Consider the following 25625-nt stretch of genomic DNA (forward strand, 5'->3'; position numbering starts at 1 on the left):
CCCTCGTACTCAATCCCCTCAAACACCTCTGGAGCGGCATAGGGAGGGGACCCACACCAGGTGGACAGAAATTGTCCTTCACTGAAGAAGTTCCCAAAACCAAAGTCTACAGGGAGGGAGAGGAAAAAGTCCATTAATATCAGAAGATACTATCCCTAAAGCCAGAGCTGTTCAATTCCGGTCCTGGAAAGCCAAAATACTTCTGTTTTTCATCCTCTCCTTCTAATCAGGGACTGATTCAGACCTGGGACACCAGGTGAGTGCAATTAACTACCAGGTAGAAACAAAAAACAGAGATGTTTAGGCCCACTAGGACCGGAATTGAAAAGCCCTGCCTAAAGCCCTCGTGAATCCTCTGGAACATTCTCATTCATATCATAGGACACATATGCACATGACAAGGGACACCATAGCAACCATACTGTAGGTGAATAATTGTTTACATTTTTTAAACCACCACCTTTAATAGAATCTAAAAAAATATTATATAATATACAGGGCATTCGGAAAGTATTCAGACCCCTTGACTTTATCTATATTTTGTTACATTACAGCCTTATTCTAAAATTGATCAAATATTTTTTCCCCCTCATCAATCTACACACAATACCCCATAATGACAAAGTGAAAACATGTTTTTAGAAATTTTAGCAAATTTATTACAAATAAAAACAGATATACCTTATTTACATTTTGGATTGATGAGGGAAAAAAACGATTTTATTAATTTTAGAATAAGGCTATAAAGTAACAAAATGTGGAAAAAGTCTTTGGGTCTGAATACTTTCCGAATGCACTGTAGCTTAATTACTGTCTAAAGCAATTCTATTTGGCCTGTTTTTTAAACATCCATCTTTCTGTGATTCAAGGTTGATTGATTTCCGAACCTCTCCTTTCTGCCTGTACCTGCTACTTTGATGTCCATGTTGGAGTCTAGCAGAAGGTTCTCAGCCTTCAGGTCTCTGTGGACGATGTGGTTGCTGTGGCAGTAGTCCACTGCTGACAGGATCTGACAGAACTTCCTGCGAGCCTCACTCTCACTCAGCCGCCCCAACGACAACAGGTAGTCTACAGAAAGAGGGTGGGATGTAGGGAGAGGGGATAGAGGGTGGGTGGATGGGAGAGGAGGGGATAGAGGGTGGGATGTAGGGAGAGGGGATAGAGGGGGGATGGGAGAGGAGGGGATAGAGGGTGGGATGTAGGGAGAGGAGGGGATAGAGGGTGGGATGTAGGGAGAGGGGATAGAGGGGGGATGGGAGAGGAGGGGATAGAGGGTGGGATGTAGGGAGAGGGGATAGAGGGGGGATGGGAGAGGAGGGGATAGAGGGTGGGATGTAGGGAGAGGAGGGGATAGAGGGTGGGATGTAGGGAGAGGGGATAGAGGGGGGATGGGAGAGGAGGGGATAGAGGGTGGGATGTAGGGAGAGGGGATAGAGGGGGGATGGGAGAGGAGGGGATAGAGGGTGGAAGGATGGGAGAGGAGGGGATAGAGGGTGGGATGTAGGGAGAGGAGGGGATAGAGGGTGGGATATAGGGAGAGGAGGGGATAGAGGGTGGGATATAGGGAGAGGAGGGGATAGAGGGTGGAAGGATGGGAGAGGAGGGGATAGAGGGTGGGATGTAGGGAGAGGAGGGGATAGAGGGTGGAAGGATGGGAGAGGAGGGGATAGAGGGTGGGATGTAGGGAGAGGAGGGGATAGAGGGTGGGATGTAGGGAGAGGAGGGGATAGAGGGTGGGATATAGGGAGAGGAGGGGATAGAGGGTGGAAGGATGGGAGAGGAGGGGATAGAGGGTGGGATGTAGGGAGAGGAGGGGATAGAGGGTGGGATGTAGGGAGAGGAGGGGATAGAGGGTGGGATGTAGGGAGAGGAGGGGATAGAGGGTGGGATGTAGGGAGAGGAGGGGATAGAGGGTGGGATGTAGGGAGAGGGGATAGAGGGGGGATGGGAGAGGAGGGGATAGAGGGTGGAAGGATGGGAGAGGAGGGGATAGAGGGTGGGATGTAGGGAGAGGAGGGGATAGAGGGTGGGATGTAGGGAGAGGAGGGGATAGAGGGTGGGATATAGGGAGAGGGGATAGAGGGTGGGATATAGGGAGAGGAGGGGATAGAGGGTGGAAGGATGGGAGAGGAGGGGATAGAGGGTGGGATGTAGGGAGAGGAGGGGATAGAGGGTGGGATATAGGGAGAGGAGGGGATAGAGGGTGGAAGGATGGGAGAGGAGGGGATAGAGGGTGGGATGTAGGGAGAGGAGGGGATAGAGGGTGGAAGGATGGGAGAGGAGGGGATAGAGGGTGGGATGTAGGGAGAGGAGGGGATAGAGGGTGGGATGTAGGGAGAGGAGGGGATAGAGGGTGGGATGTAGGGAGAGGAGGGGATAGAGGGTGGAAGGATGGGAGAGGAGGGGATAGAGGGTGGGATGTAGGGAGAGGAGGGGATAGAGGGTGGGATGTAGGGAGAGGAGGGGATAGAGGGTGGGATATAGGGAGAGGGGATAGAGGGTGGGATATAGGGAGAGGAGGGGATAGAGGGTGGAAGGATGGGAGAGGAGGGGATAGAGGGTGGGATGTAGGGAGAGGAGGGGATAGAGGGTGGGATATAGGGAGAGGAGGGGATAGAGGGTGGAAGGATGGGAGAGGAGGGGATAGAGGGTGGGATGTAGGGAGAGGAGGGGATAGAGGGTGGGATATAGGGAGAGGAGGGGATAGAGGGTGGGAGGATGGGAGAGGAGGGGATAGAGGGTGAATAATGAGGAATGTAATTGATTGGTTGGTTCAGATTGTTTGATTGAATCATTGTAAATAATTAGTGATCAAGTACACATGTGCACACACACAAACACACTGTTCTAAGAGATTGCACCAAGCATCATGGACACCTCTAGAGCGATACTGTCATGTCCTGGCCAGTATACGGGTTAATTGGTATTGTAGTTTGGTCAGGACGTGGCAGAGGGTATTTGTTTTATGTGGTTAGGGGTGGTGGTTTTTCTAAAAAGGGCATTTGATTTATGTATTCCGGGTTTTTTTGGGCACTGTTCCTTGTTTATGTAATTCTATGTTTAGTCTAGGTAATCTATTTCTATGTTGAGTTAATTGGGGTGGACTTCCAATTGAAGGCAGCTGTTTGGTGTTGCCTTTGATTGGAAGTCCTATATTAGTTGGGTGTGTTTGTCTGTGTATTTGTGGGAGATTGTTTCGTGTTTAGCATATGTGAGCCTAACAGGACTGTCAGTAATTCGTGAGTTCGTTTTGTTATTTTTGTATGTTCACTTTGAGTTTATTAAATGTTGAAAATTAACTATATCAACACTGCTGCATATTGGTCATCTTTTTCCGACGATGATTTCGCTATATCGTCAAACGACGAAGAAATCCCTGACAGATACCCTCCCACTTACCAAACATCTCTCCGTTCCTGGCATACTCCATCACCATGTACAACATGTCCTTAGTTTCCATGACCTGCAAGACACAAGAGAGGCACACTCACTGATAAATACAACTTAAATATACATTTCCCATGTCATTATTACATGTAAGCCTGTGGAAGAGTGTGCCCAAAGTGTAATGTGAGAATATGACAGCAGGAACCATATTGGAATCCTTAAAAACCATTACAAAAACAAGTAAAAGATTCTCTGTTTTAAGAAATATTTGCTTTGAGACCATATTGGAAATAGGGGAGGGTTGACGGGGTCGTCATTTTCCATTCTGAAAATCCCCATGTGACTCATAGAGCTGGGGGTGGCTGGGCTGAGGGCTGGGAAACATACACTTAACCCCTATTACAAGATAAACAACCTGACCTTTCAAAATCCTCCATGTAGAGAATGAGAGAGAGGGGTCAGAGAGAGAGAGAGGGGTCAGAGAGAGAGAGAGAGAGAGAGAGCGTAGTTCCACAACTCTATCCTCTACCTGATAGAGCTTGATAATGTGAAGATGGTTGAGAAGCTACCTGATAGAGCTTGATAATGTGGGGATGGTTGAGGAGCTTCCTGATAGAGCCTGATAATGTGCAGATGGTTGAGAAGCTACCTGATAGAGCCTGATAATGTGCAGATGGTTGAGAAGCTACCTGATAGAGCTTGATAATGTGAAGATGGTTGAGAAGCTACCTGATAGAGCTTGATAATGTGGGGATGGTTGAGAAGCTACCTGATAGAGCTTGATAATGTGAAGATGGTTGAGAAGCTACCTGATAGAGCTTGATAATGTGAAGATGGTTGAGAAGCTACCTGATAGAGCTTGATAATGTGAAGATGGTTGAGAAGCTACCTGATAGAGCTTGATAATGTGCAGATGGTTGAGAAGCTACCTGATAGAGCTTGATAATGTGGGGATGGTTGAGAAGCTACCTGATAGAGCTTGATAATGTGAAGATGGTTGAGAAGCTACCTGATAGAGCTTGATAATGTGCAGATGGTTGAGAAGCTACCTGATAGAGCTTGATAATGTGAAGATGGTTGAGAAGCTACCTGATAGAGCTTGATAATGTGAAGATGGTTGAGAAGCTACCTGATAGAGCTTGATAATGTGGGGATGGTTGAGAAGCTACCTGATAGAGCTTGATAATGTGCAGATGGTTGAGAAGCTACCTGATAGAGCTTGATAATGTGAAGATGGTTGAGAAGCTACCTGATAGAGCTTGATAATGTGCGGATGGTTGAGGAGCTTCATCACCTCGACCTCTCTGTAGATCTTCTTCAGGTCAGAGGGCTCCAGTCTCTTCTTATCAATGATTTTAATGGCCACCTGTGTGTACAGAAAGCAGATAGTTAATTTCAAAATGGCACCCTAACCCCTATATAGTGCACTACTTTTGACCAAAGCCCTGGACCCTGTTTAAAAGTAGTGCACTGTGAATATACAGGGAATAGTGTGCCATTTCGGACGCTGCCAAGGTCCCATTTCAGCCTGGTCACATATACTAGACGTAACATAGTAAATGTAAATCCGGGGACACTCAAATTAGTATTGTAACGACCCTGGGTTTATAAGCGCGGAAATCGATTCTGCCGGACGAGCATGCTTTTGCGGCACAGTCGATAGCGCGCCGGACTTCGGGCTTGAAGGTCGAGGGTTCGAGACTTGCTCCCTGCCTGTTCATTACAGTATGATATGATACTTTGGGATTTTGTCAGAGGCCCTTTATCCACTTCCCCAGTCAGATGAACTTGTGGATTCCATTTGTATGTCTCTGTGTCCAGTATGAAGTAAGTAAGAGGTCATTTTTAGAGCCAATGCTAACTAGCATAACACAATGACTGGAAGTCTATGGGTATTTGCTGCTAGAAGATAACCATAGACTTCCAGTCATTGTGCTAACGCTAGCACTAGTTAGCAGCTTCCTTCAAACTGCACGCAGAGACATAAAAATGGTTTCCACGAGTTAATCTGACTCTGGTAAGTAGATATCCAGAAGTGTCCATTTAACACTTTAACCTGACTCCTAGGCTTAACCCCGACCCCTAGCCTAGCTAACGTTAACCACCTAGCTAATGTTAGCTACAACAAATTGGGATTCATAACATTTCATACGTTTAGCAAATTCGTAACATATTGTATGTTTTGCAAATTCGTAACATATCATACAAATTGTAATTCCCAACATATCATACGACATGGATGATGGACATCCACAAATTAATACATACCATACGAAAAGTAACATATCACACTGTCTCGGATTTATGTACAGAATAATATGAAATGCTCTGAAACCATGTTTCCCATTCTGTCACTAACAGTATGAAATCACTCTATGTTAACAAACTGTATAAGGCCCAAACATGAATATAGAGGTGGAGTTGAATATTGGAGATGTTATGGTGTAGGGAAGAAATGTTTCATATGCATTATGCATGCGTAATTACGCACCTGGGTTTTTGTGACTTTGTGACAAGCCAGTTTAACTACAGCGAAGTTTCCCTTCCCCAGCGTCCTGATGATCTCGTAGAAACCGACCTGAACCGGCCCCCCGGGGCATGGCTGGCTCAGGGGAGAGCCATCTGATAAAACCACCATGGTGCAGAGGCACCCAGTGACTGGATAAACCTATTGTCCATTTCCCAGGATTAGAGTACCGTTATTAGGCCACTCCCGTAAACACAATTGAGAGACCATATTTTGTCATTATATAGGCTGCATATAATAGGAAAGAAAAAATATACAATTGTGATATTAGATCTAGTAGGCCTAGGCTATAAATCTCAACACCTTTCAGAAGTGTAATTCCATTTAACTATTTATGAGAGGAAAGACTATAGCCTACGTAACAGTGTAATAGTTGAACAAACAGATATAATTTAGCCAACAAGTGTCATTGAAATAAAAACAGACCATAGCCTATTATTCATTTGCAACACAAAATCATGTAATTTACCTTCAGAGAAAATCTACAGTTCAATACATCCAACTATGTTGTTGGAATCCTCCGCCGTTCTAGAACAGCACCCAGGCTACTTTCCTAAGAACTGCGCAGAGACGATTTGTTCCTCATATTTTGTTAACGGGGGATAAATCTGGTATGCAATAATCCACACAACCTCTGTAACTCAAACTCGGCTGGAAATCTTCTCCTGCCATAATAAACTAAAACACACTTAATTAACTTCAAGCTTGCGTCAGACAACTGTCCCGCGCGCTTCTCGTGGAGCGGAAAGGTAGCTTGGAGCTGGACACGGTGACGCCAAAGTGGTCTTCACGAGGTTTGCACAATGAATAGGCTGTAGCAGCCGCTCAGCGTACAGTAACGCTAAACAATAACATTGAGCAGCAAAGTCTCTCTATTGAATTAGACCAACGCTTCTAGTAGACTGGAGGCTCACTAGTCTCCTCCCTATAAGCAGTTTAACGGACAGGCATAAAGTTAAGTGGGTCATGATGACCAATGTGGTGATGACTCATGAGCCAAGGCTAACATTGTTCAACTCAATTTGCGACACTCAGCAGCATGATATTTTGTTGGATTCTAGCCACCATTTAGTTGCTATGTCAATGTTGCATTGAGCTTGTATGATGCAACATACTTTGTATTGAGCTTGTATGATGCAACATACTTTGTATTGACCATTTGCATTGGAATTCTACTGTATATATGACACAAAGGAAATACACAAATTCAATACAATGTAATACAATACAAAGTAAACACACATTCACACACAGTACCCTGTGACATGTATAGCCTACTGTCTGGCCATGTAATGTAAATTGTGTCCTTTGTCCCACTATTCAATAGGATGATGGCTGTTAGGATGAAGCTTGCCCTGCTTCTGTTGTTACGGAACCCACGGGACCTTGTAACTTTGTAGTTGTTTTGTTGTTACTGAAGCCGGGGACCTTGTAACCTTGTAGTTGTTTTGTTGTTACTGAAGCCGGGGACCTTGTAACCTTGTAGTTGTTTTGTTGTTACTGAACCCCGGGACCTTGTAGTTTGTGGTCGTTTTTTTGTTACTAAACTCCAAACCATTTAGCCTTCGAGTTGTTTTGTTGTTACTGAACCCCGGGACCTTAGAGCTTTGTAGTTGTTTTGTTGATGCTGAACCCCAGAACCTTGTAGCCTTGTAGTTGTATTGTTGTTACTAAACCCGGGACCTTAGAGCCTTGTAGTTGTTTTGTTGATGCTGAACCCCGGGACCTTGTAGTTTGTAGTTGTTTTGTTGTTACTGAACCCCGGAACCTTGGAGTTGTTTTGTTGTTACTGAACTCCGGGACCTTAAAGCCTTGTAGTTGTATTGTTGTTACTAAACCCGGGACCTTAGAGCCTTGTAGTTGTTTTGTTGATGCTGAACCCCGGGACCTTGTAGTTTGTAGTTGTTTTGTTGTTACGAAACCCCAAAACATTTAGCCTTGTAGTTGTTTTGTTGATGCTGAACCCCGGGACCTTGTAGCCTTGGAGTTGTTTTGTTGTTACTGGAGCCTGGGACCTTATAACCTTTTAGTTGTTTTGTTGTTACTGAACCCCGAGACCTTGTTGTCTTGTAGTTGTTTTGTTGTTACTGAACCCCGGGACCTTGTTGTCTTGTAGTTGTTTTGTTGTTACTGAACCCCGAGACCTTGTTGTCTTGTAGTTGTTTTGTTGTTACTGAACCCCGGGACCTTGTAGCCTTGTAGTTGTTTTGTTGTTACTGAACCCCGAGACCTTGTTGTCTTGTAGTTGTTTTGTTGTTACTGAACCCCGGGACCTTGTAGCCTTGTAGTTGTTTTGTTGTTACTGAACCCCGAGACCTTGTAGCCTTGTAGTTGTTTTGTTGTTACTGAACCCCGAGACCTTGTAGCCTTGTAGTTGTTTTGTTGATGCTGAGAAGTAGGAAGTTGTTTAAGACGGAGAATAACACTGGGGAGAGGACTGTCCTTTGGGGAGCACCATTAGATATACACAATGAGAGAACTGTCCCTTTGGGAGCACCGTTAGATATACACAACGAGAGGGATTTGGAGTTGTTGATTTTGACATGCAACTTCATTGTAGGTCTACTGTAGTTTTGATGTGTGATCATTCTGAAAGTTCTTCACAATACACTAAGGATAGTCGGCACTGAGTAAAAGTTCAATGTTTCTTGTCTCCTTTCCTTTCCTCAAAATACAGGAAATCGATCAGGAAGCAGGCTCCCAGCAGCACAGCCTTCATCTTCACATCCAGGTCCATTGGGAACACGATTCCAAAATGATCTGCGTCCGTGTAGGCTTCACGCAGGAAGCCGGACCACTGCTTACTGATGTGCCCTATCAACATTGAGTCATCCAGAGTCTTCACCTCAAATGTGACGTCTCTGCAACAACTACAGAAAAACAGCGGCCCTTTGATCCTCAGTTGAGGCTGTCTCATCTCGTTCAGCACAGTGAGTTTGGGCAGGAACGGGTGACACTCCTGCACCACATACCCTATTGGAATACCGGGGGGACTCTGCACCTCCAGGTCTTGCAGGCAGCAGGGGAAGCAGCAGTAGCTGCATGCAAGAGGGCGCATCAGGGTCAACACCTCCTGCCCCAGGTTGTCCTGGATGTGAAAGGTGAAAGGTCGGCTGGGGCCAAAGCACTGTAGGGTGCAGCAGTTGTTCTCCTCTTCCGCCAGAAACACTTGTTGCCCGATACTGTTCTTCACATTGTAGGAATTTCTAACCTCCCAACCCAGCAGTTCGGCCAGATGAAAAGTCTGATGGACGAGAAGCTGGTCGACATGAATCAGGTATTCCAGTCCTGGGGGGCAGCCGGTGGGTCGGAGATCAGGCGGAGGGGCAGGCATCATCGCAGGGACCGGAGGGGTAACGTAGCCTGGGGGTACTGGCGGGATTCTGGGGTTCGTGGGCGCGGGGTAGACAGCATTAGGGTGTCCGAAAGGGGCAGGCATCATCGGAGGAGCGGAAGGGGTCACATATCCAGGGGGTGGGAATCCAGGGTTTGTGGGAGCTGGGTAGACAACATTGAGTGGTTCGAGAGAGGCAGGCATCATCATATGATCCGGTGGGGCTGAAGGTGTCAGGTAGCTTGGGGGCGGTGGCACCACAGTGGGCGCTGGGTACACAGCATTGTGACCAGGCGGCACCTCTTTGGAGTAAGCTGGGGCCGGGGGTAACCGTCCTGAGTTGATGTCGCCATGTCCTTTGGAGGCCATTGAAACGATGCACTTCCACGTTCTACAAGATCAAACAAGACACCAAAAATGTTCTTCCTTATTTTTTAACTACAAAACCAAGTTACACCTTTATAGCTTCACATGCTCTGACACATACCTTTTCTACAAGTTAGCAAGGTATTGGAAACACATCTCTTGTGTAAGCAAGTTCCTGTTGGTTCTTGAGAGGATTTGCAAATGACTATTATTAGCAGAGATCCTTAGCGGACACAGTCCAGCCCAGTCTTTTAGCCCTCTCATCTTGAGTGTACAGTAACACTTCAGAGATCCAACCATGTTGGGAATGGAGGTCGATCAGAATATGGAAATGTTTTGTAACTTTGAAATGGACTGTAACTCAACAGACTGAGGCTTGACTGTATATGTACACAGACTAGCTTGCTTCAATACCCTACAGCCTGTTGTACACATGCCGAGTCAGCTTACTCAGTGTCACCCCCCTCAGACACTGAAAGGCTTATCCACTTTAGGTGGCTCCTAATGACCAGGCCAATCTCTACGTCAGAATCTGTTTATCTGGGAGTCGGAGGCTCAGTTGGTAGAGCATGGTGCTTGCAGCACCAGGGTTGTGGGTTTGATTCCCACGGGGGACCAGTATGAAAATGTATGCATGTACTGTAAGTGGCTGTGGATAAGAGCGTCTGCTAAATGACTGACAGTTAGGGAGTCACGTGTGAGGTGGTCCAGGATATGGTGGTGGGAGAACAGAGTCAGACAAATTCATACACACAAACCGCTCCTAACCTGGTAAAAATAGGCTACATATCAGATATAAATGAATGTTAATTTGGAAAAGTTTGGAATAACATTTTATTGTCTGTAACAATGGTAGAACACAACACACAACACACCATTGTTACTTGACCTCAAGGTATTTGACCTAATGAAATAAGGCCATGAGGCTGAAATGGTATTAGCTGGTATTAGGTCAACAGGCTAACAGGTAGAAACAGATCCAACTCACCTGACAACAGTAGATAAATATTTGAAACAAACAGACTGCTTCTCTTTAACATATGGCAAGCAAAAGTCATCATTGCTTTGGACTATGTCAACAAGTTTTAATTTGAGCTATTTGTTGATTTTGTTGACATACACAATTTTGTAGTTCTAATGCATGTTCTATGAATGGGTTCTGAATGTGTTATGGAGCCCTTAGGTACACTTATGGAGTTCTACTGGTCCGGAACATCTGCTGTGGTGGGATAGGAACCAACCTGACTAAGTCCCTGGACCCAGGGGAAAAGCGAGAAAGGGACACGATGGAACCAACCTCTTCCACATTGCACCATGGGAGCTCTCCTCAGTAGAGCTCTCTCTAATCAGAGAAACGTTTACTCTACAGTAGGAAAGCATCATCATCATCACGTGAGTGGGATGTGTCGCTAGTGCTGTGTGTTTAACTTTGGGTTGGATGTATTTATACATGTACTTGGTCAGAGGAGGAGGTGCCGTGGGGGTCCAGGAAGGAGGCGCGGAGGGAGCCCAGGTCATCCAGTGTCTCCTGGGCCGTCTGCCTCAGGGCCGGGTGGCGGCTGGAGGTGGCCAGCGTGCGTATGCGCTCCAGTGGGAGAAGGGGGTTGTCCAGCAGCAACCCGGGCCCCACCGGGGCCACCGCCTCCTCCAGCAGCACTGACTGGAGCAGCCGCAGGGCGTGGAGGCATACCTCAGAGTCCCCGTCTCAGGAAGGGAAGAGGGGTCGGGAGAGGGGAGGACAGGAGAGAGCAAAAAGAGAGATGGAAGGAAACAGAGAGGGCGAGGGAAGAGAGGAGGGGCAGAATAAGACAGAAGCAGAGTGAGAGGAAGGGAAAAGAGAGAGAGAGAGAAAGAGAGAGGGAGAGCGAAAGAGAGAGATACAGTCTTAATCCTCCTAACTGACCACACCACGAGCCCTTCTTTGCTGATCTGAGTTAAACACACTGATGCCAGCTCTCTGACCTCTGATTCAGGCTCTCTCTTTCGGACACACACTGGACTCTTGAACGATTAGCCCCATTGTGGGTTATAAGAGATCCAAATTAACAAACAAATGCTTTTGAATGCACACATTTTATAACGCCACATACAAAGCACACAAGCCCACCCCTCACTCCCTCTTACCCTCCAAAAGGGTCCAGATGAGAGAGAGAAGTCCTGGAAACTCCCTGATATACTTCAATCCACTTACACTGATACTGACATTATACAGAGCCATCAGCATCAACCTGTAACACAGAGAAACTACAATAACCACCATCATTCATCCACCTGCAGAGAAACTACAATAACCATCATCATTCATCCACCTGCAGAGAAACTACAATAACCACCATCATTCATCCACCTGCAGAGAAACTACAATAACCATCATCATTCATCCAGCTGCAGAGAAACTACAATAACCATCATCATTCAACCACCTGCAGAGAAACTACAATAACCACCATCATTCATCCACTTGCAGATAAACTACAATGGCCATCCACATCCACCTGCAGAGAAACTACAATAACCATCATCATTCATCCACCTGCAGATAAACTACAATAACCATCATCATTCATCCACCTGCAGATAAACTACAATAATCATCATCATTCATCCACCTGCAGATAAACTACAATAATCATCATCATTCATCCACCTGCAGAGAAACTACAATAATCATCATCATTCATCCACCTGCAGATAAACTACAATAACCATCATCATTCATCCACCTGCAGATAAACTACAATAACCATCATCATTCATCCACCTGGAGATAAACTACAATAACCATCATCATTCATCCACCTGCAGAGAAACTACAATAACCATCATCATTCATCCACCTGCAGATAAACTACAATATCCATCATCATTCATCCACCTGCAGATAAACTACAATAACCATCATCATTCATCCACCTGGAGATAAACTACAATAACCATCATCATTCATCCACCTGCAGATAAACTACAATGCCTAGTTCATTTATTATTGTAGGTATCATTTGATCTGGATTCAGATGGCTGTGTGTATTGATGTTGGGTCGGCCAACATAACTGCTGAGGAGACCGTGTGTGTGTATGATTATTAATGTGAGTGATTTAGAAGTCCTCCAGTCTTACACTTTGAGTTTGGGGAAGACCCCAGGCTTCAGGAGCTCCAGCAGCTGCATCAGAGTCTCCAGGAGGACGTGGGCGGAGCTGGACAGGTAGTCCCGCCCACACGTCACCGCTGCCACGTCTGAGTGGACAATCAAACAGCAGAGAGGTCACTGATTGGAGAGCTAAAGATGTTAACGCTGAGCAGGGTGTGCCATGTATTATAAACTGTGTGGTTCCAGCCCTGAATGCTGATTGGCTGACAGCTGTGGTATATCAGACCATATACTGCGGGTATGACAAAACGTTTATTTTTACTGCTCTAATTACGTTGGTAACCAGTTTATAATAGCAATAAGGCACCTCGGAGGTTTGTGGTATATGGCCAATATACCACGGATAAAGGCTGTGTCCAGGCACTCGTAAGAACAGCCCTTACCTGTGGTATATTAGCCATATACCACACCCCCTCATGCCTTATTGCTTAATTATATGATGCAAAATATGTTATATAACACAGCATAGACTGGAATAACTCACAGTGAGATGGTGTAATTATAAACTGTGGTTATCAAAATACATTCAATAGACAGTTTGGATGGCATGCCACGGTGGCATAGCCGCACACTCACTGGTGACGACTCCGGCCAGCGCCAGAACAAACTGGTGCTCATGGGAGTTGGAGTCTTGCTGCTCGGCCTTGGCCTCCCCATCCAGAGACTTGACAAAGCTCTCCAGGGTCTGGCCCGCCACGCTCAGGAAGGACTGCAGCTTACCCTTCATCAGAGTAATGAGGCAGGGTCAGAGGTGGCCAGGGGGAAAGGGGAAGAATTAAGGAGGGGAACAAGGAGGGTGATGGAACAGGATAAAGGCAAAGAGAACCAGGACATGGACTGGAGTTCAAAGAGAACCAGGACATGGACTGGAGTTCAAAGAGAACCAGGACATGGACTGGAGTTCAAAGAGAACCAGGACATGGACTGTAGTTCAAAGAGAACCAGGACATGGACTGTAGTGGAAAGGATCAGAGGCAGAGGAATAGGTTCAGATTAGTGCTGACCCCTAAAAAAAAAATGTTTTTTAATTTTTATTTCACCTTTATTTAACCAGGTAGGCCAGTTGAGAACAAGTTCTCATTTACAACTGCGACCTGGCCAAGATAAAGCAAAGCAGTGCGACAAAAACAACAACGCAGAGTTACACATAAACAAACGTACAGTCAATAACACAAATGAAAGAAAAATAGAAACATCTATGTAAATGGACCCCTAGGCCATTGGTACTTCTGTGTCAGCGCAAAACAGTAATCATTCCCCCAAGTCTATTAAAGGGTGTGATGAAGCCACTGTCATCATGTTATAGCTATCCAGTCCTCTCAGATCTCCACAGGTGTGTAAGCAGCTAGGGTTGCTTTGGAATTGGGTGAAAGGTTTTGTACGGTCTGTGGATGAATGCCTCTCACATCGGCCAGGATGTCTTTGACTGCCTCCTCCTTACTGGAGGTGCTCCACAGCAGGGTGCAGGAGGCAGCCCCCAGCCCAGTACAGAACTCAGCCTGCTGCTGCAGCTGTTCCCGACTCTCCCATAGCTGCTCCCTCAGAACCAGCTTCTCCTGCAGGGGCATGCAGCAGATAGGTTAACACTCAGACACACACACACTTACACTCATACACACACACACTTACACTCAGACACACACACACTTACACACACACACTTACACTCATACACACACACTTACACTCAGACACACATACACTTACACTCATACACACACACTTACACTTAGACACACACACACTTACACTCATACACACACACTTACACTCAGACACACACACTTACACGTATACACACACACTTACACGTATACACACACACTTACACGCATACACACACACACTTACACGCATACACACACACACTTACACTCATACACACACACTTACACGCATACACACACACACTTACACGCATACACACACACACTTACACTCATACACACACACACTTACACTCATACACACACACACTTACACACACCCCTTACACACACCCACTTACACGCACTTACACTCACACACTTACACGCACACACACACACACACTTACACTCATACACACACACTTACACTCAGACACACACACACTTACACGCATACACACACACACTTACACACACTTACACACATACACACTTACACTCATACACACACACTTACACTCAGACACACACACACACTTACACTCATACAAGTGAGGCCTTAAGACATACTCTGACACACACAATGTTACCAAGGGAACAGGTTACCCTATCCATAGACTCAACACACGTTTAGTTAATATCCCTCCATCTCTCACCTCTCTCTTTAATATCCCTCCATCTCTCACCTCCCTCTCTTTAATATCCCTCCATCTCTCACCTCCCTCTCTTTAATATCCTTCCATCTCTCACCTCTCTCTGTTTAATATCCCTCCATCTCTCACCTCTCTCTCTTTAATATCCCTCCATCTCTCACCTCTCTCTCTTTAATATCCCTCCATCTCTCACCTCTCTTTAATATCCCTCCATCTCTCACCTCTCTCTCTTTAATATCCCTCCATCTCTCACCTCTCTCTCTTTAATATCCCTCCATCTCTCACCTCTCTCTCTTTAATATCCCTCCATCTCTCACCTCTCTCTCTTTAATATCCCTCCATCTCTCACCTCCCTCTCTTTAATATCCCTCCATCTCTCACCTCTCTCTCTTTAATATCCCTCCATCTCTCACCTCTCTCTTTAATATCCCTCCATCTCTCACCTCCCTCTCTTTAATATCCCTCCATCTCTCACCTCCCTCTCTTTAATATCCCTCCATCTCTCACCTCCCTCTCTATCTGACACTCGTTCTGTGCTGCGTCCAGACGAGAGCGGAGGTGCAGACACTCCTGTCTCAGTTGCTCCTGCTCCTGACCAAGGCGCTCCTTCACTACACAACACACAACACACACACACACACACACGATTTCCCTTTCACTGTTTAGGCTGTTTCCCAATACCAACATTCATGTTATTCATTATCTGCCCACTTGTATGATAACAACCGGCGTAGAGCCATTTTAAGGGCAGCTTACTTGTCTCTGCAGCACGGGCTTTCTGCAGCATCTCAATCAGGTCTCCATTCACTACTTTGGGTAAGAACTCTCGGAGCTGCATGACCTCTGTAGTCAATCTCTCCAAGTCTCTTTTTCTGATTTGGACTAAGCCATCTCGGCTGTCAACCTAGAACAGAAAATCAATAGCCAGTCATGTGCATAAATGTTTTGTTACACCTTTACTTGATTTTTGCAAGGTGTGGCTTATTTTTGCCAATGTGCCAGGCAAATACACTACCGTTCAAAAGTTTGGGGTCACTTAGAAATGTCCTTGTTTTTTAAAGAAAAGCACATTTTTGTCCATTAAAATATCATCAAATTGATCAGAAATACAGTGCAGACATTGTTAATTAAGGCCAGCATCCCTGAGCCGCATCTTCACTGTTGACGTTGAGACTGGTGTTTTGTACTATTTAATTATGCTGCCAGTTGAGGACTTGTGAGGCATCTGTTTCTCAAACTAGACACTCTAATGTACTTGTCCTCTTGCTCAGTTGTGCACCGGGGCCTACCACTCTTTATTTTCTGGTTAGAGCCAGTTTGCGCTGTATTGTGAAGGGAGTAGTACACAGTGTTGTATGACATCTTCAGTTTCTTGGCAATTTCTCGCATGGAATAGCCTTTGTTTCTCAGAACATGAATAGACTGACGAGTTTCAGAAGAAAGTACATGGTTTCTAGCTATTTTGAGCCTGTAATCGAACCCACAAATGCTGATGCTCCAGATACTCAACTAGTTTAAAGGCCAGTTTTATTGCTTCTTTAATCAGTCAACCGTTTTCAGCTGTGCTAACATAATTGCAAAAGGGTTTTCTAATGATCAATTAGCCTTTTAAAATTATAAACTTGGATTAGCTAACACAACGTGCCATTGGAACACAGGAGTGATGGTTGCTGATAATGGGCCTATGTACGCCTATGTAGATATTCCATAGTCATTTGTAACATTAACAATGTCTACACTGTATTTCTGATCAATTATATATTATTTTAATGGACACATTTTTTTTGCTTTTATTTCAAAAACAAGGACATTTCTAAGTGACCTCAAACCTTTGAACGGTAGTGTATGTGTATGCAGTAGTCATATCTGTAGTCTCCCTAGGCAAAAAGGGTGCCTTCACAATGTGAACAATGCTCCTAGTGCTGTTGCCCCAGGTCTGGGATTTCCTGAGACTATCATCTGTAACATTAGGTGGTATGCAGTAGTCATAGCTGTAATATTAGGTGGTATGCTGTAGTCATATCTGTAATATTAGATGGTGTGCAGTAGTCATATCTGTAATATTAGATGGTGTGCAGTAGTCATAGCTGTAATATTAGGTGGTATGCTGTAGTCATATCTGTAATATTAGATGGTGTGCAGTAGTCATATCTGTAATATTAAATGGTGTGCAGTAGTCATAGCTGTAATATTAGATGGTGTCCAGTAGTCATATCTGTAATATTAGGTGGTATGCTGTAGTCATAGCTGTAATATTAGGTGGTATGCAGTAGTCATAGCTGTAATATGTGGTATGCTGTAGTCATAGCTGTAATATTAGATGGTATGCAGTAGTCGGAGCTGTAATATTAGGTGGTATGCTGTAGTCATAGCTGTAATATGTGGTATGCTGTAGTCAGCTGTAATATTAGATGGTATGCAGTAGTCAGAGCTGTAATATTGGGTGGTATGCAGTAGTCATATCTGTAATATTAGATGGTATGCAGTAGTCATAGCTGTAATATTACATGGTATGCAGTAGTCATAGCTGTAATATTACATGGTATGCTGTAGTCATAGCTGTAATATGTGGTATGCTGTAGTCATAACTGTAATATTAGGTTTTCATTTAAGAGTACCTATATGCATACAGTTCACTAGAGGCAGACCATCTTTGCTAGCTCTGTAATAGTTATTGCAGTTCTGGCATCTAGTGGACAAATCTGAAAATTACAATGTACATTTCAAGACAAAGACGGACAGAACTTTCAGGTAAATGATCTCTTCACACGACAAATAACGAGCTCGCTCCTGACCAGACCGAAATAGTAACCTAATCCAACATTACTCGACCTACAAGTCTAGCTGACAGTGACTCTTCAACTTTGTTTGCTGAGATGGTTGTTAGAAAGAGAGAACCTACTTGTGAATAAGTAGTAACTTCATCTTCATGTAAGTACCTGTGTGTTCGTGTCTGGTTAGCTCTTGTTAGCTAGCTAGTTACAGTAGCAAGCGTAGCTAGCAAACGTGCAGCTTCATGGAAGCTAATTTGCGAGCTCAATATTTTTGTTTTACTATAGTGATAGTCAAAAATATTAAATAAATACCTTTCCTTTCTTGCACAAAGCCAACATTTTTCTGTCTATTGCTTGAGTCCTCGGAGGTTTGCTTTGAAATTAGTTTAGTGCACTTGCCACTAGTGATGAGCATTGTGGGTCTTTTCGGTGAGCAGAGTCGGCTCATTTGGCTCCGTTCAGGTAAAAGAGTCGGCTCCTTTGGCTCCGTTCAGGTAAAAGAGTCGGCTCATTTGGCTCCGTTCAGGTAAAACAGTCGGCTCATTTGGCTCCGTTCAGGTAAAAGAGTCGGCTCATTTGGCTCCGTTCAGGTAAAAGAGTCGGCTCATTTGGCTCCGTTCAGGTAAAAGAGTCGGCTCATTTGGCTCCGTTCAGGTAAAAGAGACGGCTCATTGGGCTCCCAAATGGCTCATCGTTCAAAATGCTTAAAAATATATATAGAACCAAGGAAAACGTGCAAATCTCCAATGTAAATCACAAAAAGTAGGCTACCATTATGTCAGATCGTGATATCCGCGTTCAAATGCATTTTTACCTGGATAAATTATTCAGTTATTTTTAAAGCACCGCAAATTTTAGGGTGGACCAGAATGACCCGCTTTCCACACTATTTATTGTTTCTGAAGTGAGAATTCACCCTCTTTAGATAATTCAGTAACTTATTTGCAGGTAATCGTTGTTTTGAAAAAAAAACTTTGTATGTAAATCACCAAAAAGATCATTTCAAAAAGAGCCAACGACTCATCACTAGTACTGTAGGAAGAATAGATATAATTTTATCTCAGGAATAAGTCGATAATTAACCAATGCTCTGTCTTATTTATATACACGAAACTGTGAAATGTGTTGGTCTGATTGACCAAATCTTTTGGGATATATTCAAACTATTATGTTTTTTGCTCTGGGGTTTATTGGGGGAATGTTGAACGACTGCAGCATAATTTCCGATAATCATATGTAATCAAAATGCCACCGCACTTTTTCACTGGGACACCAGTATCTTTTGTAAAGACACGACCACCCCCCCCCCACCCAAATATCTTCCTGTGGCAATGACCCCTGGGCCCTCAGTGGCCCTGACCTACATCACGTCACTTTTGACCTTTCTAGCTTCCAGTGGGCTAGCTACAGTATACAGTGATCAGTTTCAAGAGTTCCTCTGTCATGTACTAAAAATCTACAGTACTCGCTGTATATTTGACCCATCTCTCATGGTTCAAATGTTTCAATTCTCTCAGGTCGTGCAGTTGTTAAAGTGTACGAACGCAGTGCGGCGGCTGGACCTCCTAAACAAGAACTTGTCGTATGTCCTAGACCAGCCCCTCACGCCTCATGGAGGGGGCAGTGCCTCCGCCGACCAGGCGTCCACTGGTTCTACAGAGGGATGCCCGGTCATGTTCTTGAGGATTGTGGTCGACTGAGTGGTAGCTTTAGATGGAGAAACTACCACGTCATGTTCATTAGAACAGATACTGTTGAATGACAGCCTTTCATCAGCCCAATACACACACACACACACACACCTTATCTTTTGAGCTAGTCCTTCAGTGGTAGTGATGTCCAGGTGGATTCTACAGTTAACTGATGTGTCCTGCTCCCTGACAGAGGGAAAGGTGCAGAAGGCTGTGCAGTATGCTGGTGGGGACACCGTCATCAATGACGAGATGCAGGTCTTCCAGACCCCAGAACCTGTAGAGGTGCTGCATCTCTCCTCTAGCATGGTAAACGCATTTAATGCAAAACCTTAAACTGACACACTACTGTTCAGGAGTATTACAATTTCTTATTTTCTGAGTGACATTGAAGATTATGCATTCAGCTTTGCATTAATTTCAGATGCCTGGTTGTTAAATATAGTATAGAGAAAGTGTATGCTATTCCCCCTGACATAAAGCATAATGATTGCTCAATGCGAATAATAGTTTTGTACCCTGTAATGTCAGTTTCAAAACAGACCACTAGATGGCAGCATTTAGCATTGAATACTTTTAGGTTCCAAGAACTGGTACACTGATGACCAAAACAATTGCATGACTTTATTCAATAAGTACAGCCAAATATTTACATTTACACACAAGGAATGAACACATGGCAGAAACATTTGTCAGGTCATTCATTGTCTGTCCCTGAGGACAGGGTCCAGGCCACAGTCCCATATCTTTCATTGGTTTTTTCAAAACTGCCCCACTGGACCCAATATAGAAGAATATGTACCTTTAACCAAAAGCAGACATGGCCCACTGTTTGACATCTGTGGGGCATTGTGGGTATTTCTGCAGGGCCTCCATGATCTGGCTGTGGTCCAGCATAAGTTTCACCAGCTGGTACTCCTTCTGGATCTTTGCTGTGGAGCTGTCCATAGACTTAATCAGCTCCAACTGCTGCAGGTGTTCAAACGCCTGGAACAGAGTGTTGTTGGGTTGAGTATCAAATAATACAATAGCCACATGTATGCCAAGACTATGTATTACAATAAACTTTAGTCAGGGGTATTACAGAGAAGGGACAACCAACGGCATTATGTACTGAACAAAAATAAACACAACATCCAACAATTTTACTAAGTTACAATTCATGTAAGGAAATCAGGCAATTTAAATAAATAAATTAGGTCCTAATCTATGGATTTCACATGACTGGGCAGGGGCGCATCAATGGGTGGGCATAGGCCCAGCCAATCCAAATGAGTTTTTCCCCACAAAAGGGCTTTCTTAGAGACAGAAATAATCCTCTGTTTCATCAGCTATCCGCCTGGCTGGTCTCAGACGATCCCGCAGGTTAAGAAGCCGGATGTGGAGGTCCTGGGCTGGTGTGGTTACACGTGGTCTGCGGTTGCGAGGCCGTACTGCAAAATTCTCAAAAATGCCGTTGGAGGTGGCTTATGGTAGAGAAATTAACATCCAATTCTCTGGCAACAGTTCTGGTGGACATTCCTGCAGGCAGCATGCCAATTGCACACTCCCTCAAAACTTGAGACATCTGTGGCATTGTGTTGTGACAAAACTGCACATTTTAGAGTGGCCTTTTATTGTCCTCAGCAGAAGGTGCACCTGTGTAATGATCAAGCTGTTTAATCAGCTTCTTGATCTGCCACACCTGTCAGGTGGATGGATTATCTTGGCAAAGGAGAAATGCTCACTAACAGGGATGTAAACAAATCTGTGCACAAAATAACAGAAATAAGCTTTATGTACGTATGGAACATTTCTGGGATCTTTTATTTCAGCTCATGAAACATGACCTGACAACACTTTACATGTTGCGTTTATATTTTTGTTCAGTATACATCAACATTCAGCACATATCCACCCTTCTTCATTGTGAAATAAACTTACCTTGAGAACGATCCACAAAAACATTCTAGGATCTTTATGAAATATACTATTGGAAGGGTCTGATGTCATTCTACTGAGACCATGTCATGCAGACCCACCTTTATGACGACTGGCTTGTCAAAGTTATGGATAGAATGGGATTTCCTCTGCAGGAATTTCTTGAACTCTGACAAAATAAAATATCTATTAACACAAACGTATGTAATTCCCAACAATTACACACCAGCTCTTACTAACTGTTGATCCTTACCATTGTGAACCATCTGAAAGTTAAACGGCTCTCCTTCATAGATGTCGTTCAAGTGTTTCATGGCAATTATCAGGCACAGTTCAAGAATGGACAGGCCTGGAAAGATCAACAAAGCAAAATGCAGGCCAAATGATCAATGTTTTATCAAATGTTCATACATCCATCAAAGAAATCCTCTAATAATGACCTCTACCCCTAATGGCTTTAGGCTTTAAATTACCATGAAGAATGTTTGCTTTAGAGTCCACCATACAGACTCTACTGGCCTCCAGAAGATCAGTGGGCTTGATGGCAGGTTTAGATGCGCTCACACGGCTCAGAGCCAGCATCTGCAGAGAGGGTCCACACACACAAAGCAACATTTAGAGGGGTTTTTCCACGCTTTGCTTTTATACTACAGATACAAACTCCTACCAGTAACAAGTGCAGGGAACGGAAGTCTTTGCTGGAGCTATAATGTCTTTGTAAGACGTCCACCACTAGTTGGTCTTCACATAGCGTCTGAAAGAAAGTCAGGAGGCATCGTGAGTAAGAAGAAAAATGCCTTTCAGATAAAGCCAACTACAGCACATCACAAATCTAGTACTGTTAAAAAAAAAAATGAAAATAATAGTTTGCAGTCCTGGACTGGCCTCACCTTGATGCCGTCATTCCACTCGTCATGGAACTTGGTGTCGGGGAAGTCTTGTGGCAGGCTGAGCTGTGAGCGGACGTTGTCCAGGTACTGTATGAAGCTCAGGGAGCTGAGCAGGTGGATCTGTCTGTGGCTGAACCTGGACTTGACCCTCTTCTCTAGCAGCTCCAGGACATCCTGCAGCAAGCAGAGATGAAACCAGTTGTGATCACCAGAGAAGAGAATAAGGTAGAGTAAAGTCACAGGAGACTGCTGAGGGGAGGACGGCTCATAATGCCTGGAATGGAGTAAACAGAATGGTATCAAACACATACAAACCATGTGTTCGATACCATTCAATTTATTCTGTTCCAGCCATTACTTAGAGCCCGTCCTCCCCAATTAAAGAACCACCTGTGAGTAGAGTAGAAAATAATTCGATTGAAACCTATCCTTTTGAAACTAAAACTAGTTAATCACTGGAGAGGTCTAAAAGCTAGATAGTACACAACTGAGGTAGAAGAGACCCTACCAGTCTGCAGGTGAGGCCGATCACAGCGATGGGAGCCTGGGCAGACTGGGAGACATCCAGGAGGTTGTAGAGCAGAGTCTGGTTCTTATGGTGGGCAAACAGGTCAAACTCATCCAGAATGAAGAGGACAGGCCGACTGCTGCTACGATCACCTGGGACAAAGACAACAGTACACTGTAGAGACATACTGTCAGCATAAAGAGGGAGGAGTCTTCAAAATTATAGTGAGGGCAATGTGCAGAAATTATTACCTTTCTTTAACGCCTCAAGAAGGAAGGCCAGGTTTTCTGCAAAACTACCCTGAAAAGAACAATAAAATAAAGAGCAAGCTATAAATTGCAAAGGGACAAAACATACAGCATAACTTCTGTAAACACTTACAAACACTTTGTCTCCAACAACATTCTCCAGATTAAGCTGGCGTGTGATTTCTTTGAGCGCTATTCTATCATCAGTCTGTAAAAGACCTAGAGAGACAGAGAAGAAGAAGAGTTGGGGAGAGAATTAAAAGACAATGCAGAAACAGACAGAGAATCAACAGACACAGAAACAACATAAAAACAATCACAGACATCCTACTACCAACCATTCAGGTGGACAGGTAACACATTCTTATTGATATCCTTCACCTCCAGCAACTCTCTCAAGATACAGTTCAGGAGCTGGAGAAAACAGAAGAAAGTCAACATGCATGACGACGACAATAGGAGTTGGCTATACAGCAAACAGATCTGGGATAAGGCTATCCTTTGTAGCATTCCATACATTGTTTTCCCAGATCCCCTGGGTTCCAACAATGAGTACAGAATTACTCTCTCCATGGGACAGCTGTCCTCCTCAGCAGCTCCAGCAGGTGTCTGGAACATTAACACAAGGACCGTTACCCACAATTCCCCACTCTCTGCAGCTCAGCATACAACCTGGCCAATTGCCACGTTCAAAACAACTGGGAACTCTCTGACTTCAGTGCATTCAAACAAATGGGAACTTGGGGAAAAATGAGATCCGACTGGAAAAAAATCTATTTTAAATGGTTATCCAACTCGGAAACTCAGGCCTCTTTCTAGAGCTCCGACCTCGTATTTCTCAGAGTTCCCAGTTGTTTTGAACGCGGCCGGTGTGCCTACCAAGGTGTAACACGGTGTGTAGCACTAAACAGCATTAGACACACAGAAACAGACATGACAGGTGTAAGTGGGCTGGAGCCAAATAATAAACAACAGCTGGGTCCGTGTGAAATTGAAAATCTGAACAGTTAAGTCTTATTATGCTGAGACTTTTCATGCCCCCAACAAAAATGCACATTGCCATGACACATGACCTGTGGAGTACCCCTCATAACACACACTTGTCATGTGTTATGGCAATAGACCGAACTCATACCATTACCCTTACATGAATCAATCTGCTACCAGTAGTCTGTGAGTGTCACATTTGTAAATGAATAAAACCTTAGTTAGCAGTCAGCACCACAAGGTACCTACTTGTGTGTGATTCCATTCCCACTGGCTTTTCAGGAAGTCTCTGATGACAGAATCTCTCCCTCAATATCATCTGAACCTGAAAAATAAATCCATACTAAAAAGGGTTATTATTAAGTATTTGAGAGTAATGTTGTCCATGGGACATCATACCTTAATGTGTTATCTGGGTAAGGTTTATTTGATTTTTTTTAACCTTTGTTTAACTAGGCAAGTCAGTTAAGAACAAATTCTTATTTACAATGACGGCCTAGGAACAGTGGGTTAACTGTCTTGTTCAGGGGCAGAACGACAGATTTTAACTTGTCAGCTCGAGGATTCGATCTAGCAAGGTCACCACAACCAACTAATGTATTGATCCTTTACGTTGCCTGCTCAATGTAAACATTCAATAAAACAAACAAATACAAACCTGAGAAATACATTCGCCGACTGGCATGTGTGTTTCTTTCACTTTTCGTTTACTCATGGTGGCAACAGTCTAGAATGGACAAAACACAAGAGAGACTTGAGCTAAAGCTAACTACAGTAGCTAGCTAGCGAGCAAGCAACATGGCATGCAGTGCAAACGAAGCGATATATTTCTCTATTATAGGGACTAGCCGCTGACTCGCCTTATAAAAATAAAAGTCTAAGATTAAACATATGACTGAGTGATATTTACAAGTTCGGTGACGTTAATAATAATAATTCTTTACTTTTTTCCCGGTGACAGTGGTCTAAGCGCGAAATTGTAATCTTTGCAAAGACATTTCTCACTTAACAATCACAACTCCAACCCACTTCCGGGTCACCTAATTATTGGACCTACAATAGGAGGCTATATCACTGCACAAAACAATCTACACACATTTAAATGAATAATTCCAGTATGTAAGATTCCCTGCAGCTAATTAATATCAAATGTACTTAATCAAGGAGGGGATGTTCTCTTCCAACAGTGATTATCCTACCACCGCCACCAAGTTAGCACTTATGATGGGAATGTATTATGAATGGTCCGGACCTTTTGGTAGCCAGAAGTAGTAGTATGCTCACGGAAGCTTTACTTATTCTATGCCAGGTCAGACACATATGTGTTTAGCCTTTTATCAGTGGTGGAATAAGTACCCAATTGTCATACTAGAGTAAAAATGAAGATACCTTCATAGAAAATGACTCAAGTAAAAGTGAAAGTCACCCAGTAAAATACTACTTGAGTAAAAGTCTAAAAATATTTGGTTTTAAATATACTTAAGTATCAAAAGTGAAAGTATAAATAATTTCAAATAGCTTCTATTAGGTAATCCAAACGGC

General features: G+C 44.0%; 3 protein-coding genes, 2 long non-coding RNA genes and 1 pseudogene across 5 annotated transcripts in view; 1 reads left to right on the forward strand and 5 right to left on the reverse strand.

Moving 5' to 3' along the window:
* LOC115182121 (serine/threonine-protein kinase SIK2) overlaps positions 1-6998 on the reverse strand; it is a 12799-nt gene extending 5801 nt beyond the window's left edge. The window contains exons 1-6 of the mRNA XM_029743779.1: positions 6384-6998; positions 5879-6055; positions 4637-4753; positions 3400-3463; positions 907-1068; positions 1-106 (exon numbers count right to left, since the gene is read on the reverse strand). The exon at positions 1-106 is cut by the window's left edge and continues 19 nt beyond it. Coding sequence (XP_029599639.1) covers positions 1-106; positions 907-1068; positions 3400-3463; positions 4637-4753; positions 5879-6025 — 596 coding nt within the window. The 5' untranslated portion in view covers positions 6026-6055; positions 6384-6998. The remainder of the gene's footprint in view (positions 107-906; positions 1069-3399; positions 3464-4636; positions 4754-5878; positions 6056-6383) is intronic.
* A 1091-nt stretch (positions 6999-8089) lies between these two features.
* Positions 8090-10151, reverse strand: LOC115182115 (phospholipid scramblase 2 pseudogene; annotated as a pseudogene).
* Positions 10152-10430: 279 nt separating this feature from the next.
* LOC115182100 (heat shock factor 2-binding protein) lies at positions 10431-18280 on the reverse strand. Its single transcript, XM_029743753.1, has 8 exons — positions 18152-18280; positions 15822-15969; positions 15573-15676; positions 14170-14319; positions 13340-13484; positions 12732-12849; positions 11739-11842; positions 10431-11318 (listed from the first exon to the last, which is right to left on the reverse strand). Exons 1-8 carry the CDS (start codon positions 18176-18178, stop codon positions 11059-11061), a joined length of 1056 nt encoding a protein of 351 aa, XP_029599613.1. The 5' UTR covers positions 18179-18280; the 3' UTR covers positions 10431-11058.
* LOC115182102 (uncharacterized) lies at positions 17809-20040 on the forward strand. Its single transcript, XR_003873624.1, has 2 exons — positions 17809-17996; positions 19357-20040. It is a non-coding gene; the product is annotated as an uncharacterized LOC115182102 (long non-coding RNA).
* A 92-nt stretch (positions 20041-20132) lies between these two features.
* On the reverse strand, positions 20133-23573 carry LOC115182099 (origin recognition complex subunit 4-like). The gene is made up of 10 exons (XM_029743752.1): positions 23435-23573; positions 23230-23315; positions 23100-23148; positions 22849-23000; positions 22341-22514; positions 22118-22204; positions 21924-22032; positions 21704-21799; positions 21552-21619; positions 20133-20517 (listed from the first exon to the last, which is right to left on the reverse strand). The coding sequence occupies exons 1-10, from the start codon at positions 23535-23537 to the stop codon at positions 20335-20337; spliced, it is 1107 nt and encodes a 368-aa protein (XP_029599612.1). The 5' UTR covers positions 23538-23573; the 3' UTR covers positions 20133-20334.
* Positions 23574-24336: 763 nt separating this feature from the next.
* LOC115182101 (uncharacterized) lies at positions 24337-25148 on the reverse strand. The gene is made up of 3 exons (XR_003873623.1): positions 25028-25148; positions 24742-24810; positions 24337-24408 (listed from the first exon to the last, which is right to left on the reverse strand). It is a non-coding gene; the product is annotated as an uncharacterized LOC115182101 (long non-coding RNA).
* Between the last annotated feature and the right edge of the window lie 477 nt (positions 25149-25625).

The sequence above is a fragment of the Salmo trutta genome, unplaced genomic scaffold, assembly GCF_901001165.1.
Source record: "Salmo trutta unplaced genomic scaffold, fSalTru1.1, whole genome shotgun sequence".
Lineage (NCBI taxonomy): Eukaryota > Metazoa > Chordata > Actinopteri > Salmoniformes > Salmonidae > Salmo > Salmo trutta.